The following is a 17,779-nucleotide window of genomic DNA, read 5'->3' as shown; positions in this document are numbered from 1 at the left end:
GAGTTATCCATAATTGACCGTAGCCTACTCAGCGCCCTTCGCTCAGCTACCGATGTTAAACTCTCCAGTACTTTGCCCACGACAGAGCCCGCCTTCCTTACCAGCTTATTAAGACGTGAGGCGTCCCTCTTCTTAATGCTTCCTCCCCAACACGCCACCACAAAGAAGAGGGCGCTCTCCACAACTGACCTATAGAACATCTTCAGCATCTCACTACAGACATTGAATGACGCCAACCTTCTTAGGAAGTACAGTCGACTCTGTGCCTTCCTGCACAAGGCATCTGTGTTGGCAGTCCAGTCTAGCTTCTCGTCTAACTGTACTCCCAGATACTTGTAGGTCTTAACCTGCTCCACACATTCTCCATTAATGATCACTGGCTCCATATGAGGCCTAGATCTCCTAAAGTCCACCACCATCTCCTTGGTCTTGGTGATATTGAGATGCAGGTAGTTTGAGTTGCACCATATCACAAAGTCCTGTATCAGTTTCCTATACTCCTCCTCCTATCCATTCCTGACACACCCCACTATGGCCGTGTCATCAGCGAACTTCTGCACATGGCAGGACTCTGAGTTATATTGGAAGTCTGATGTGTACAGGGTGAACAGGACCGGAGACAGTACGGTTCCCTGCGGCGCCCCTGTGCTGCTGACCCAGTAATTACAGTTCTCCCAGTAATCGCAACTACACCCGCCAGCCCAATGCTCTTGAATTTCTGGCAAACTTTTAGTGTCTTTCACAGTGAAGACTGATGCAAAATATTTATTGGGTGTGTCTACCATTTCTTTATACCCCATTGTTATTTCTCCAGTGTAATTTTCCAGTGGTCCGATAGAGACTCTTCCTTCTTTTTTACACCTGAAAAAAGCTTTTGGTATCCTCTTTTATGTTATGGCTATATTATCTTCACATGTGCCAAGTCATTGGGTATATTTAAGGCAGAGATAGATAGGTTCTTGATTAGCCAGGGCATCAAAGGGTGTGGGGAGAAGGCAGGGGAATGGGAATGACCTGAAGAATTGGATCAGCTCATGATTGAATGGTGGAGCAGACTCAATGAGCCAAATGGCTTACTTCTGCTCCTATATCTTATGGACTTATTTAATCTCTTCTCTCCTTATGGCTTCTTGGTTGTGTTCTGTTGGTTTTGAAAAGCTACCCAATCCTCTAACTTCCCTCTAACTTTTGCTATATTACACACCCTCTCTTTTCCTTTAATGCTGTTTTTGTCTTCTGTTTACAGCCATGGTTGTGTCATCCTCCCTTATTCATCTCAGGACGTAACTACCCTGCGCCTTCAGACTCCACCCATTGCTGTTCTATCATCATTCCTGCTAGTATCTGGAAATGGTTGAGGCTTTGAATGACTCAGCAAGTTGAGGCTTTGAATAACATCAGCAAGTTTGCTGATGATACTAAGCTGGGTGGCAGTGTGACATGTGATGAGGATGTTAGGAGAATTCAGGGTGACTTGGATAGGCTGGGTGAGTGGGCAGATACTTGGCAGATGACGTTTAATGTGAATAAGTGTGAGGTTATCCACTTTGGGAGTAAGAACAGGAAGGCAGATTATTTTCTGAACGGTGTAGAGTTAGGTAAGGGAGAAATACAAAGAGATCTCGGAGTCCTTGTTCATCAGTCATTGAAGGTGAATGAGCAAGTGCAGCAGGCAGTGAAGAAGGCTAATGGAATGTTGGCCTTTATTACAAAGGGAATTGAGTACAAGAGCAAGGAAATCCTTTTGCATTTGTACAGGGCCCTGATGAGACCACACCTGGAGTATTGTGTACAGTTTTGGTCTCCAGGGTTAAGGAAGGAGATCCTGGCTATAGAGGAAGTGCAGCGTAGATTCACAAGGTTAATTCCTGGGATGTCCGGACTGTCTTACGCAGAGAGGTTAGAGAGACTGGGTTTGTACACACTGGAATTAAGGAGATTGAGAGGGGATCTGATTGCAACATATAAGATTATTAAGGGATTGGACAAGATAGAGGCAGGAAATATGTTCCAGCTGCTGTGAGAGTCCAATACCAGAGGGCATGGTTTGAGAATAAGGGGTAGGTCATTTAGGACAGAGTTAAGGAAAAACTTCTTCTCCCAGAGAGTTGTGGGGGTCTGGAATGCACTGCCTCGGAAGGCAGTGGAGGCCAATTCTCTGGATGCTTTCAAGAAGGAGCTAGATAGGTATCTTATGGATAGGGGAATCAAGGGATATGGGGACAAGGCAGGAACCGGGTATTGATAGTAGATGATCAGACATGATCTCAGAATGGCGGTGCAGGCTCGAAGGGCCAAATGGTCTACTTCTGCACCTATTGTCTATTGTGCTCTTCACGGTGGATGACACATCTAACGTGCCAAAGAGAGATGTTATGGATGTGATGGGAGGTGAGGACCTCACTAAAGAGGTGGTGCTGAGCAAACTTGTGCGCCTGGAGATGGACAAGTCCCCTGATCCTGATGGAATGCATCCCAGGGTACCGAAAGAAATAGGAGAGGTTATAGTAGTGGCTTTGGTGATAATTTACCAAAATTCTCTGGTCTCTGGGCAGGTCATGGCAGATTGGAAGACGGTGAATGTCACGCCACTGTTCAAAAAAGGATGTAGGAAAAAGGCAGGTAACCATAGGGCTAGTTAGCTTAATATCAGTAGCTGGGAAAATGCTTGAAGCTATCATTAAAAAAGAAATAGTGAGGCATCTGGAAAGAAATGGATCCATCAGGCAGACGCAGCAGGGAATCAGCAAAGCCAGGTCCTGTTTGACAAACGTACTGGAGTTCTTTGAGGATATAACGAGCACAGTGGATAGAGGGGAACAGGTGGATGTTCTTTACTTGGATTTCCAGAAGACGAGAAAATGGAAGACAAGAAGTTGAAAAGAAGAGAAGCAAGGATCGAAGTAGGTCCAGAGAGAAAAACCGAGAAAAGAAGAAAGGAGTCCAAAGCTGTGAGAACCACTTCCTGTAGCCTCTGAGTTAATTCCTACAACCACTGTGTTTGAAGCTGTGAGAACCACTTCCTGTAGCCTCTGAGTTAACTCCTACAACCACTGCAGGGGAGGACCCAGAACCCGAGATTGATCCACAGCCACGTCTCAGCAGAGTGACCTCTTGTCAGGAAAGGGGTCACCCCACGGGAGCAAGAAATACTCACAGCGGTAAATCTTTAGGCCTGAATGGAAATTGGACTCACATTTTGGACTCCTGTCTTTTCCTTTCAATTAATGTTTTGAAATTATAAAACAAAACAGATACAATGTATACCTTTGGATTTTAAGCTCTCAATTATGATCTTCTTTCAGCCATGACTCCGTGATGCCCATAAGTGTCACACCTGCCAATTTCCAACCGTGCTACCTGATCATCTACCTTATTCTGTGTACAAATATAACATCGTCAGTTCAACTCATCCCGCTGACTGCAATTTTGCACTATCATCTCCCTGTCCTTCCCCGAAGAAATCGGAATCCCTGCCCCCTGCATCAGTTCCTCAGCCACATAGTCATCTGCCAGATCATCCTATTCACTGGGCAGCGACCCAGAGATTGTGACGCACTCTATTATTGAGTTGGAGTTTATAGTTGAACAGGAAGAAGTGTTGCGTATTTAATACATCAGTATTAAATTTTTGAGTAAGATGTAAGATGTAAAATCATTCATCTCCACAGATGCTGCCTGACCTGCTGAGTTCAACCAGCTGAGGTACTGCTTTTCACCCCATATTCTCTTTTCAGGACCACTTCCTTTTACTACCCATGTCATTGGTATTAATATGTACGATGACTTCCAGCCGCTCACACTCCTCCTTTAAAACGCTGCAGACCTGATCTGAGACGTCCCTGACCCCGGTCCCTGAGAGGGAACATTCCACCCAGGTATCTCTTTCCTGTCTGCTCCTCTAACTATGGAATCCTCTGTCACCACTGCAGTCCTCTTCTCCTCCCTCCTCTTCAGAGACTCAATACCAAGACATGACTGCTGTGGTTTTCCTCTGCAAGGTCATCTTCCCCCTTCTCCGTGGTTGGTCATCTTGTCGTGGTGGAGAAGCTTGTGTGGTCCTGTGATCCGGAGAGCGATGCCGACTGCAGCTATGCTCCTGGTGGGGTCACCCCTGGCGGTAAGGTCGAGGGTGAGGTCCCTGACAAAGAACAATCCAACCAAGACCTCAACGGTGGAACAGGCGGATGAAGTTACTTTGAACTCAACGGCTGTGAAGGCAGATGAAGGCTGCAACAAATCCATCAGCTCCAATCGTCGTGGTTTCCATGCCATTGGAATCAGTTGGTTGATTTGTGAAGTATCGTGTGCTTCTTGGAGTGCAACATCAAGTACACGTTAAACAAATAAACGCACAAGCGTCTTCACTCTGTGGAAACGGAATGAAGACCATCATCCTCGACCTCGAGGGATAGCCACGACGACATCTGCCCCATAGCAAGGTCCAAAGCAGTGTCCAGTATAATTGTTGCTGAGGGGAACAGTACTCTGCACTGGCTGCCTATCCTCTTCCCCCTCCTGACGGTCACCCAGTTTCAATAGCCCTGCACCTTGGGTGTAATTCCCTCTCTGTTTGTCCTGTGAATCAGGTCCTCAGCCTCCTGAATGATACAGAGTTCATCCAGTTCCTGCTAGAAGCTGTAGCTGGACGCACTCCTTGCAGGTATAGTCGCCAGGGACACTGACATCTCCTCCAGCAAGGGGAATATTCCACAATCTTACTTGGCAACCCCCCTGCTTTCACTGTGCAATAAGAAAGAAAAATTGAATACAAACAAATTACCTACCTACAGCCTTCACCTCCACTTGCCAAAGCCTGAACTCCCCACTCCAACACTGGCCCAATCACACAATGGCCGCTCCAATTGGCTCTTGCCAAGTGCCTGATTATGCACGATCCAACGTAACGTCAGAAACTGCACCACTGGCTGCTTTCAAACTCTCTCTGTCCAGCTACGCCATCAAACGTCTTCTTGGGAACTGTGGAGCGTGTTTTTCATTGTATTTAGTTATTTTCCTGTAAGTATGGCGATACTTGTCGGATTCCCCCCAGCACATCCTTATAGCAAACGACGCATTTCAATGTACATGTGATCAATTGATTCTAATTCTCAAATAATGCCTGCAAGACAATGAATCTCAAGATAACGGTAGCATATTCGTACTTTGATAATACATTTACTTTGACTTTGAGGCTCTTTGGCCCATCAGTCCGATATCAGCTTTTTGGACGGCTCCATTGTCCTGTAACGATTTTTCCCGGACATGCTCCAGGATTCTCCTACCCAGTCCCGGGATGTAGGAGGATACAAGAGCTCCTGAGAAATCCACACAGGAAGCGTCGCGAGTGGGAATCGAACACGGGACGCTACTGACAGTCCGACCTCCTGCGCCTGCTCAACATCCCCGCCTGGTCGCTAGGCAACCAGCCAACCAATCGGAGTTCCTTGGGGAGTAGGCGGGTGTCTGGTCGATCACATGGGCGGCTTGTCCACCAGTCAACCAATCACAGGCCTCGAGGGGAAGCGTGCGAAGCGATGATCACGTGGGGCGGAGCGAGGAGGTGGGGCCTATTCTGAGGGGAAGATGGCGGCACGAGCGGCATCGGTGTTGGGTTTGCTCAGCGGACGGCGGGGCCTGGGGCTGGTGGCGACCCGAGCAACCGGCTCTGCCCTGGGCATGGGCCACGTCCCCGGTCGGCGGCTGGCATCCGGCGGTAAGTGAGAAAGGAGAGGCGACCGGGGGCCTTTGTCGAGAGCAAGGCCTAGGCCTGAAGGTCACCAGCCGGAAACTGGAAAGGAACTGCTCGGGGAGTGGTGGTGATGGGGCGAGAATGATGGGTGGAAGGAGGGAATGAGGGGATGGAGGGAGAGAAGGAATGAGGTTATGAAGGGAGTGTATGTGAGAGGCCCAGGGGGTCGGTTGGATGTGTGGGTGACCTGAGTGGGGTAGTGAGGATGGGGAGGGAATGATGGGTGTAGAGGGAAGGAATGAGGGGCTGGAGGGAGTGTATGTGAGAGGCCCATGGGGTCGGTTGGATGTGTGGGTGACCTGAGTGGGGTAGTGAGGATGGGGAGGGAATGATGGGTGTAGAGGGAAGGAATGAGGGGATGGAGGGAGTGTATGTGAGTGGCCCAGGGAATTGGTTGGATGTGTGGGTGACCTGAGTTGGAGGGAGCTGGCGATGAGGTGGGAATGATGGTTGATGGGAGGGAGTGCACGTGGGAGGCCCAGGGAGTCGGTTGGATGTGCGGGTGTCCTGAGTGGGGTCATGGGGGGTGTTGGGTGGGTGGAAAGGGAGTCTGATTGTTGAAGCTGAGTGGTGAGAGAGTTTGGGCAAGCTGCACCTTGTAAAAGTACAAAACTAGGGTGGGCTTTGACATTTAAAGTCATAGCTGATCCAATTATGGTTTAAACTCTAATGCCATCTTTTTGTAGTATTTCTCTTTTTTTCCATGAATCTGTCAATGACTGTTTGAAATATTGAAAGAGTCTGTCTCCACTTTAAAGAGTGCTTTGACGTCTCTCAGCCCTTTGAGTGAAATTAAAATGTGACTTGCCATTCTAAATGGGTGCCTGCAGGTTTCTGCACAATAATCCTTAGCTCCTTAGCCCAAAAGAGGAAGCCTCCACTACATGTAAACTGTCAGGACTACTGGGAATATTTCAATCTAGTATCTTTTCCAAGCAATAGTGGGCCAACTGTCCCTCATAAGACCATCTTTCCATTTTAGAAGTTTGTTTAATAAACCTGAGCTGCTTATTAACATCTTTAAGAAAAGCAATACTGAACGCAGTCTCCCAGATGTGGTTCTTATACAGCTGATTCTGATTTGTTTAGTTATCATATGTACATTGAAATTCTCGCTCTCTCATGCCTCCTGCTCCAAGACAGGCCTCCAGGCCTGCAATGGGCTTTGACTTCAGATTGAACCATATCCTTCCAAATTCTGTACTCATTTTGCTAAGTGATAGATAATGATTTATTCTCTCCGTGCAACCTGCAAATTATACACAGGCTTGCCCATTTGTGTTCCTCTGTGTCTCAAAGCTTTGTGATCAGCTATCTACTTTTCATTTTCTTGCCAAAATGGACATTTTCACATTTTGTTATGGTCCCTTTGCCACTTCTTTACACTCTCACTCCATCTGTCTCCATCTCTTTGTAGTCTCTTATGGTCCTCTTTGCTACTGACCTTTGTGTCATCTGCAAATCTATCAACCATTCCTTTAGCGTCTTCCTTTGTCTTTTATTTATAATGAAGACCCGACCTGGTTTCCTTCTGGTACACATCTTGCAGAAAAAGAACCTTTTAGCCATTCAATCATTTATCCACACCTACGTGTTACTATTTTATCCTAAGCTTTTATCTTCTGCAATAGCTTTTGCTGTCCTTCCTTATCAAATGGAAACCTTCAGTATTCTATCAGTTCGGTTTATTCACAGCTTGTTACTTCAAAGATCTTTAAACAGGTTAAAATTCACATAGCCATTGTAAAAGGTCCCTATGTTTTTAAAAAAATATTCAGTTATACTATCTGTGAATGGTTTTTAAAGTTTCCATTTTGATTGGTGTTTCCTGGTTTATGTTTCCCTCCATTTTTTGAAATAAAGGAGTTGCATTTGCTATTTTCCAGTCCAATAAGAACTTCCCTGGATCTAGGTGATTTTGGAAAATTAAAAGGAATTCATTAGCTGCGTTGCTAGAAACGCCATCGTGGAGAACTGTGAGCCTGCATCTCCAGCAATTACCAGTCCCCCCATGACTGCAGTTTCTGCCTGTGCATAACATCCAGTGTACAGCTACTTTGAGATGTTAGTCATTTCCTGACTGGTGAAGACTTGCAAAATGGATTTCCAAATCATGCGTTTTCTTGAACCTTCTTAAATAAGTTCTGTCTGTTGTTATATTTTGATTTTTATCAATCATACCTTTGGTGCCTTTCATTATCCAAGCTGTGTCCAGTCTTCAGGTTTTTCTTTGCTAACAATAACAATACTGTCAGAGGTAGGATTTGAAGTTTGCAGGACAATGAATCTCGGGTCAGTACGTGGTGACACACTCATAATTAGGTACACCTGTGCATCTGCACATTAATGCAAATATTTAACCAGCCAACTCGGTGCATAACAGCACGTAGACATGTTCAAGAGGTTTAGTTATTGGCCACACCAAACAGAGTGGGGAAGAAATGTGATCTAAGTGACTTTGACTGTGGGGTAATTGAGTTTTTGCCAGACTGGATGGTTTGAGTATCACAAACTGCTGGTCTCTTGGGATTTTCACTCACAATGGTCTCTTTAATATTTTACAGAGAATGTTGCAAAAAATATTGTGAGAGGCGTTTCTGTGGGTGAAAACACCTTGTTAATGAGACATCAGAGGGGAATGGCCAGACTGGTTCAAGCTGACAGTAACTCAAATATGTATGTTTATACATCACAACGGTGGTGTGTGGAAGAGTTGATCTGAATGCACAAGTGGATGGACTACAGCAGCAGGAGACCACAAGCATACAGTCAGTGGCCACCTTACTAGATACAGGAGGTACTGTAACTAATAAAGTGGCCACTGGGATACACATATAATACACTCATAGAAGTTGGTCAGTACGTGACATTTGTGCTTAAACAGTCTGGGCCTGGACATTCAGGCTGTGTCTGATTCACTTTCTGAGAAACGTGAGTAGGATTCAACATTGCATCGTCATTGCAAAGGTTCTTTGTAAAGCAGTTGAAGATGTTTGGGGGGGGTGGGGGGCTTGGATATTGTATTGAAGAACCTCTGCAGCAGTGACCTAGCAACTGTTTAATCTTCCTTTAGGAATGGCCATTGGCTTCAGTGTTGCTAAGAATTGGTGTCGAGCTCCTTGATGCCACACTCAAAAGTTCAAAGTAAATTTCTTAAAGTACATGTATGACCCTGAGATTCATTTTCTTGCAGACATTCATAGGGAAAAAGAAATAAAATACACCAAATAAACACAGACTGACAAATAACCTTTGTTCAAAAGATGACAGACTATGCAGATGCTGAGAACGAGTTGAAAAAACCTGTAGGCTGTAGAATCTGTAGTTGGAGTTACCTCTGCCAGTTCAGGAGCCTGATGGTTGTAGGACCTGGTCGTGTGGCACCTGAAGTTTCTGTCCACCCCCCGTGGCGGCAGTGAGAGGAGAGCATCGCCTGGGTGTGGGCCTTTGGATGCCGCTTTCTTGCAGCAGTACTCAGTGGTGGGGAGAACTCTGTCTGTGTCCACCACACCCTTGTGAAAGGCTGCCGTCGCTCTCACTCCACCTTTCGAATTCAGCTCATTGCTTCTGTGTTTGGACCACAGCTGTGAAGTGGTTATGGTGGAAAGGTTATTGTTAAGTGATATTTTTGATGCACTGTTGACAACATTAGCCTAATTTTGCCAATGGGTGTGCGGTAGACCAGTTGGTCTGATTTCTGCTCGGTGTGAACAAGATTACGCTGAGTCAGATAGCAGTGTTGTAATACAGTACTACGCACGTCGTAGGCTCATATACAGTGCTCGGGTGCCTAAGACTGCACAGCACTGCAGTAATTTTATGTATTGTACTGTACAGCTGCCATAACAGAAAATTCATGTGAGTGATAAACCTGATTCTGATGTGGGTCTCTTGTGGACTGAGAGTGGGAAAGGGGGATATTATGGTGGGGAAAAGAGGAAGGGAGAGTGGAGAGAGCGGGAAGCACCAGAGAGCCACTTTGTAGTGATAAATGAATTAATTATTTGGAATCAAATGACCTTGCCTGGTGTCTCCGGGCTGGCTGTGTCTGCACCCCTGCCACCCCCTGCTCCTGGCACTGCTTCTCTGCCACCTCTCCCACACCCCTCCCGTGGTGCTCCACCCTCGCCATTTTCGACATCCTTTGCTCATGCCAGATTTATAAAATCACTCTCTGCTCCATATTGACAAATACAGTTTTGTACAAAAGTTTTAAGCACTTTAGGTCTATATATATAAAAATAATATAGTGCCTAAGACTTTTGCACAGTACTGTATACAGGAAACGGTTCACTGACTATTGGTTAATTCTGGAATTTAATGGTGGCAGAGGCAGATGCAATAGGAACATTTGAGAAAGGCACATAGGTGGTTGGAAAATAGAGGGTTATTTGGGGGAAAATGTTTATATTGGTCTGAGAGCAAGTTAAAATTGCTGAAGGGCCTGTCTATGTTCTAAATCTAGCATTAGAGTGGGGCTGACTGTTCTCAGTTCCATTTGCATTCGTTGTTCTCAGCCATCGCCTGGAACTGACTGTCTTCAGTGATGGTGAAGCCATCAGGAACAAGCGGATAAAGGCCATCCACAGAATTTCTGGCTAAACTGGGTTGGAGGAGCTTTGCCCTGTCTTTGTTACTCCCATGCTGATCTGCACATTGTTGAATATAAGGATTCCTTTAGAGCTGCAGGCATGTAATTGTCGCCCCACTAGACATGGTAAGGGTGAAGGGTCTCAGCCTGGAACATTTGCCTGGCCTGCTGAGTTCCTCCAGCGTTTTGTGTGTGTTCCAGCATCTGCAGATTTTCTTGTTTGTGGTAAGACTGCAGAGCTTTTGTCAGAACGTTTGGATCACTTAGCTCTGCCCATTGCATGTTGCTTTTGCTGTTCGGTATGCATGTAGAACTGTTCCTCATCCTTAGTATCTGTAACCCATTGAACTCAGGTTGGTCCTTTGATAGTAATGGGAGGCAATGGGTATGCAGGGTCACGAGGCTTATGGCTGGGGTGGGAAATAGCTCCGCTCTTAATTCAGAGTTTCCATCAGCCTTGTGGACTATGAACCCATCACTTGTACCATGTTGTGACACTACCTGGTGGAAGTATGGAGATGGGGCGCATCTCTACAAGTACTGTGCAGTGGTTGCCCTTTCTGTAGCAGGAGCGAGGTTGGGGGTCAGGTAGATTCACTCACCACAGCCTACGGGCTCTTCTGGTGACTGCCTTTTGGCATATAGCCACTTACACTGATGTATGTCTGAGGCACATTTGCTGATGGGAGTTGAAGTCCGTCACCTAAATATACTGTTCAGCCTCAATGCTGCTTCAACATTAACAGCTGAGGGAGGATGACAGATGGTTGGTAGGCCATTTTTGTCCATATTTCATCAGAAGGCTCTCCGTAGCTACTGTTTGACCTGCTGAGTTCCTGCAGCATTTTGTGTGTGTTGCTGAAGATTTGCAGCATCTGCAGAATTTGTGTTTAGGAGACTCCTTGGGATGTCAGTCAGTGTTGAGGGATTCCTGAAATATTTTGACCTAACTATACCCCTCGAATGAATGGTCTACCCTGCTCAAGTTGTACCCAAGAATTCTGAAGGAGTCAGGCTCATGATGGGCAGAATAATAGTCTGGCATGGACTTGATGAGCTAATGGCCGACAGCGCTCTATGTAATGTTGATTATAATAACATTGCGATTGACAGATCTGTGAATTGGTTCTACTAAGTGCCAATACCCACATCATGTTTGTAAGAGGTTGACTTTGGTAGGGATCAAATTTTCTGTGTCCAGATTTGGTATGTGGGTTGATATTCTGATCTTGGATTTATGGTGGGGTTTTGATGGACAGCTTGACAATAGATCAAGGTAGCCACATCACTGGGTACAGAGATGCCAGGCTAAGTAAAAGTGGAGTCTTTTACTTGAAGGGCATTGGTGAACCAAATAGTATTTATGTGATGTGATACGGTCATTAGTGAGGTGGTTTTTAAAATTTCATTGAATTTCACGCTATCACAGTGCAAATTGATTTTGCCTCTGGATTGCTAATGTTGTAACAGTCTGCCTCACGCTGTGGCTGTCTGCTTTCTACTGCTGCATTTTGTCGAGCTTCTCAGGCTCCTAACTGGGTGTTAGTATTAACAGACGGAGGAGTGTGGCGTACTGACGGTGCTGAATGTGAGATGTGCTTGGGTCAGGTCGGAGAGGTGCCAGGTCTCTCCTCTTCATCTGCATTTGGCTCCAGGGGAAGAGTAAAGGCAGGTCCACCAAAATGGAGAATGCCATTACCCATTGAAGGATGTTCCCAGGAAGAGAGACAACAGCACAAAACAGTCGATCTGATATTGAAAGGCCTGAGAGAATGGACGTGGAGAACATTTTTTCGGTAGTGAGAGAGTCTAGGACCAGAGGGCATAGCCTCTGAATATGTCCCTTTAGAACAGTGATGAGGAGGAATTTCTTTAGCCAAAGGGTACTGAATCTGGAATTTATTTTTTCTGATGGCTCTGGAAGCCAATAGCAAGACATGTAATTAATGTCTTACTTGCTTAGCAAGACAGGCAGCACAAACTGTGCAGGCCCAAAGGTCTAACTCTGCTCCTGATGAGTAGACCTCCTGGCTGTTTTCCCTGCACTGCCTACTCTTGCTGGCTCAGGCTTCTGACCCCAGGATTGATTGAGAGTTGGGGTTTTAGTGAGATCACAGTTAGTAGTTGATTGCATTGGGTAAAATGCTGGGACAGAATAACCCCTTTGGTAATTCAGTTACAAAACTGAATGGTAATTAGGTAAAAACTGAATAGACAATAGGTGCAGAAGTAGACCATTCGGCCCTTCGAGCCTGCAACGCCATTTTGAGATCATGGCTGATCAACTACTATCAATACCCGGTTCCTGCCTTGTCCCCATATCCCTTGATTCCCCTATCCATAAGATACCTATCTAGCTCCTTCTTGAAAGCATCCAGAGAATTGGCCTCCACTACCTTCCGAGGCAGTGCATTCCAGACCCGCACAACTCTCTGGGAGAAGAAGTTTTTCCTTAATTCTGTCCTAAATGACCTACCCCTTATTCTCAAACCATGCCCTCTGGTACTGGACTCTCCCAGCATCTGGAACTTATTTCCTGCCTCTATTTTGTCCAATCCCTTAATAATCTTATATGTTTCAATCAGATCCCCTCTCAATCTCCTTAATTCCAGCGTGTACAAGCCCAGTCTCTCTAACCTCTCTGCATAAGACAGTCCAGACATCCCAGGAATTAACCTTGTGAATCTACGCTGCACTTCCTCTACAGCCAGGATGTCCTTACTTAACCCTGGAGACCAAAACTGTACACAATACTCCAGGTGTGGACTCACCAGGGCTCTGTACAAATGCAAGAGGATTTCCTTGCTCTTGTACTCAATTCCCTTTGTAATAAAGGCCAACATTCCTTTAGCCTTCTTCATTGCCTGCTGCACTTGCTCATTCACCTTCAGTGACTGATGAACAAGGACTCCGAGATCTCTTTGTATTACTCCCTTACCCAACTCTTTACTGTTCAGATAATAATCTGCCTTCCTGTTCTTACTCCCAAAGTGGATAACCTCACACTTATTCACATTAAACGCCATCTGCCAAGTATCTGCCCACTCACCCAGCCTATCCAAGTCACCCTGAATTCTCCTAACATCCTCATCACATGTCACACTGCCACCCAGCTTAGTATCATCAGCAAATTTGCTGATGTTATTTTCAATGCCTTCATCCAAATCGTTGACGTAAATTGTAAACAGCTGTGGTCACAATACTGAGCCCTGTGGCACCCCACTAGTCACCACCTGCCATTCCGAGAAACACCCATTCACCGCTACCCTTTGCTTTCTATCTGCCAACCAGTTTTCTATCCATGTCAATGCCTTCCCCCCAATGCCCTGAGCTTTGATTTTACCCATCAATCTTCTATGTGGGTCCTTATCAAATGCCTTCTGAAAATCGAGGTACACTACATCCACTGGATCTCCCCCGTCTAACTTCCTGGTTACATCCTCGAAAAACTCCAACAGATTAGTCAAGCATGATTTACCCTTGGTAAATCCATGCTGGCTCGGCCCAATCCTATCACTGCTATCTAGATATGCCACTATTTCATCCTTAATAATGGACTCTAGCATCTTCCCCACCACCGATGTCAGGCTGACAGGTCGATAGTTCTCTGTTTTCTCCCTCCCTCCTTTCTCCTACGGTTGGTGTAGGTTGAACCAGTCTTTGTTGAGTATTTCAATCTCCCTGGTTTTTCTTATGAGTTTAAACTTTACTAACTGTATTCAAATGGGGCAAGGCTAAACTGCTGGGGGAGAGTGTGCTCACGTTCCAGCAAGTTTTCCAGACCCACAGGAAGGAAATGTTACAATTTTATCAAAGTTGCAATGGTTTGGTTACAGTAATTAGTCTGGAAATCAAGGGCAGTTGCAGGATCAAGAATAGAGAAAATCTAAATTTAAAGGCTGATTTGGAGGAAACACTGCAAGATTGTTTGCAGTAGTTTGATTAAAAAATGAGGATTTTTGACGGCGCAGAAGTAGTCAGATCTTTTAGCACATGGCATTTGAGGCAATGGCAGAATTCATATTGGTTAGGGCAGACCTGATGCCACCTCCCGCTCTGAGACGTTGTGGAATGAAGATTGAAGTGTTGTTTTTCCTTTATTCTGAATTGCTTTTAGGGGTGTGGTTTAACTGGGAAGATGCACTTGCTCTGATCAAGACCATGGGCATCACCTGCCTCACTGTCCCTGTGCTGAGCGTGTGTATATAGATACTGACCTTTGGTGTGCTCTCCCTCTCGAAACTGCAGGCATTCCTACTGACGAGGAACAGGCGACAGGACTGGAAAAGATAATTATGCAGGCTATGAAAACCGGGAAGGTATGTACACAATCCTGGCAGTTTTCCAGTTAATATACAACAGACAAAGTTAGAAACGAAGGAGCTGGGATTGTAGTGCATCGGGGGAGTTGATTAGTGGCCTGGGCCTGTTTGTAGAACAGCAAGCACAGGCCCTTTGGTCTGTGATGTGCTGACCATTTAACCTGCTGTAAGATTAATCTAACCCTTCTCTCCTACATAGCCCTTCATTTTGCTATCAGCCATGTGCCTGTCTGAGTCTCTGAAATGCATCTGCTTCCGGCACCTCTGGCAGCATGTTCCCTGCACCTAACACTCTGCATATATATTTAATAAAAAACAATCTCCAACCTACACCCTATACTTTCCTCCAAAAGCTATGCATTAGCCATTTTGACCCTGAGATAAATGACCTGGCTGTCCACTATCTCTTTGCCTCATGATATGTGAAATTCCAGGTGAGTGAGACAGGTACCAGTTAGATATTTGCTGGTTGAAGGTCCTTCACACTTGCCCTGATCAGCTGGGCTGTGCATCCTTGACCATCCTGTCTCATTCAGCCCGGTTGTCAATGTGATGGTCACAGAACAGGCTGTTCAGCCCATCTAGTGTGTTGGACCATTAATCTGCATAGTCCCATTGACCTTCATCCAGACCATAGCCCTCCCATTCTGTACCTATCCAATTTTTTTTCTTAAATGTTGAAATTGACCCTGGATTCACCAGCTCGTTCCTCACTTTACCGTCCTGAGTGAAGAAATTCCCACTCATGTCCCCTGTAAACATTTCATCTTTCACACTAAACCTTAAGTCCTCTAGTAGTCTCACACAACCTCTGTGGAAAAAGCCTGCTTGCATTTACCCTATCTATACCCCTCATAATTTTGTCTACCTCTAAAACTGCATGTAATATGCCTAATTAGGCCTCAACAACATCTTATACAATTTCAACATAACATCCCAACTCTTGTAGTCAGTAGCACAAGCAAGTCTGCAGATGCTGGAGATCCAAAGCAGCGCGCACAAAATGCTGGAGGAAATCAGCAGGTCAGGCAGCATCTATAGAAATGAATGACGTTTCGGGCCAGAACTACCAGGGCTGGTACTCAGTACATCGACTTATGGAAGCCAATATGCTAAAAGCTTTCTTTACCTGTGACTCAAGGAATTACGGATCTGTGTTCCTAGATCCCTTTGTTCCGTCGCACTCCTTTGTCCAACTCTTCACTGTGCAAGTCCTACAGTTGGTCCTCCCAAAGTGCAATACCTTGCACTTGTCTGCATTAAATTCCACCTGCCATTTTCATCCCATGTTTCCAGCTGGTCCAGATCCTGCTGAAAGCTTTAGCAGTGTTCCCCGCTGTCCACTACACCCCAGTCTTGATGTCTTTGGCAAAATTTGCTGATCCGGGTTACTACACATCATCCAAATCGTTGGTATAGATGACAAACAACTACAGACCCAGCATTGATCCCCGTGGCATACCAATAGTCAGAGGTCTCCAATCCGCAGTAGAAGCAACCATCTATAACCACTCCCAAGCTTCCTCAGTGAAGCCAATGTCTAATTCAGTTTACTACTTCACCGTAATATAAAAATCCATTTAAGATAGTCCCCTATTTCAGCTGCACACATAGATTACCACTCTCATCTTCCAGAGGACCAGTTTTGTCCCTTGCTATCCTTTTGCTCTTAATATCTGTAGAAGCCCTTAAAATTCTCTTTCACCTTGTCTACTGGAGCAACCTCATGCCTTCTGTTTGGTTAGTCCTCCTGATTTCTGTCTTCCGTATTCTCTACCTCATTTGTTCCAGCCTGCTGTGCATTGCCTTCTCTTTCTCATAGTTATAGCTTGTGTGTCACCCAATGAAGGTACACTATTTAGTGTCAATATGCCGCTGCCTTGAGTTTGAAACAGGCTATTTGCCTCACTGGCCTAGAAATAGTGAGCTAGCACTGCAGTGTATGTGACTTGGTCTCATCTTTTCTTTCAGGATCCATACAACGTACTGAAACCAAAGGAGTATGCTGGGACGAAGAGTGATCCTCACATTGTCCCATCAATCACCAACAAGAGGCTCGTGGGCTGTGTGTGTAAGTAACACTGTCAGTTATTCCATATGGGTATCCTTCAGCATGATGGCACCAGCATCAGTTTCTGTAACTTCTGATAATTTCTCCAATCTCCCATTTTTTTTCCCATTCAGCTTCCCTTCTCAGGTGGCCATCAGCTCCCCCCCCCCCCCCATCTTACTCTTGCCTTTGCTTCTTTCCTTTCTGGTTCTGGTAAAGGGACTCTTTTCTGTAAATGCTGCCTAACCTGCAGAGTCTGTGTTTGTAGTGGATGAGGTTAATGTTTTTGCAAATTGTTGAGGGTGGATCTGAGAGCAGGTGAGATACGATAATCAGGTCTCTCTGCTGCAGCTGAACATACATCAGCCTGTGTGGAGAAGAGCCAGTACACACTTGTTTTCCAGAGCTATTGGGCATTTTTCTATTTACCATGGTGACTGCACCATCCCTAAAGAACATGAAAATTAATTACAGGTCATTACATCCTGATTGACTGGAATGTTGCCCCTGTGCTTCTCCCCTGAACATTTCAATTCATCCCCCAAAGTTCTGCGTATTAATTTACTACTACTGGGGCAGATTCAACACTGTCAGTGAATGAAGTCAGAATTTTTATAGGACTGCTGGAGGATAGAATGCCACAGCAACTAGGCCGATTTTAAATTAGTTACTAAGATTGAATCACTTTATGAATGATTGACTAGAAAATGCGTTATCTCCTAGGCTGTTATTACTTGGTATTTTGTGATTGAAAAGCTGTTTGCTACACAAGAGCCCAATGATATTATTGCAATGATCTGAACAGGAGCAGTGTATTGACAGAGAGCTTTGTTTCTGCAGGTGAGGAGGACAACACTTCTGTCATCTGGTTCTGGCTTCATGAGGGCGAGACTCAACGCTGTCCATCTTGTGGGGCTCATTACAAGCTCGTACCTCACCAACACTGAATGAATCTTACTGCATGGTTCGGGACCCAATGTTAATCACTCCTAGGGCAGCTTGCCCACTAGTGTACTGTATTGTTTACAGAAATATAAATATTAAATGAATCTTACATCCACAAG

The 17,779-nt window shown here is 45.4% G+C and overlaps 1 protein-coding gene across 1 annotated transcript; it reads left to right on the top strand.

Annotated features, from left to right (window-relative positions):
• Positions 1-5,542: 5,542 nt before the first annotated feature.
• LOC140733315 (cytochrome c oxidase subunit 5B, mitochondrial-like) lies at positions 5,543-17,778 on the top strand. Its single transcript, XM_073056483.1, has 4 exons — positions 5,543-5,716; positions 14,592-14,662; positions 16,637-16,736; positions 17,556-17,778. The coding sequence occupies exons 1-4, from the start codon at positions 5,587-5,589 to the stop codon at positions 17,660-17,662; spliced, it is 408 nt and encodes a 135-aa protein (XP_072912584.1). The 5' UTR covers positions 5,543-5,586; the 3' UTR covers positions 17,663-17,778.
• Position 17,779: the final 1 nt, after the last annotated feature.

The sequence above is a fragment of the Hemitrygon akajei genome, chromosome 1, assembly GCF_048418815.1.
Source record: "Hemitrygon akajei chromosome 1, sHemAka1.3, whole genome shotgun sequence".
In the NCBI taxonomy this organism is placed as follows: domain Eukaryota; kingdom Metazoa; phylum Chordata; class Chondrichthyes; order Myliobatiformes; family Dasyatidae; genus Hemitrygon; species Hemitrygon akajei.
The sequence above is the reverse complement of the archived record's forward strand: the minus strand, read 5'-3'. Positions and strand labels throughout refer to the sequence as shown.

Coding starts and splice junctions, on each gene's coding strand:
- LOC140733315 (XM_073056483.1), top strand. CDS start 5,587: ATGGCGGCACGAGCGGCATCGGTGTTGGGTTTGCTCAGCGGACGGCGG. Junction 14,663..16,636: donor AGGCTATGAAAACCGGGAAG/GTATGTACACAA, acceptor CTTTTCTTTCAG/GATCCATACAACGTACTGAA. Junction 16,737..17,555: donor GAGGCTCGTGGGCTGTGTGT/GTAAGTAACACT, acceptor TTGTTTCTGCAG/GTGAGGAGGACAACACTTCT.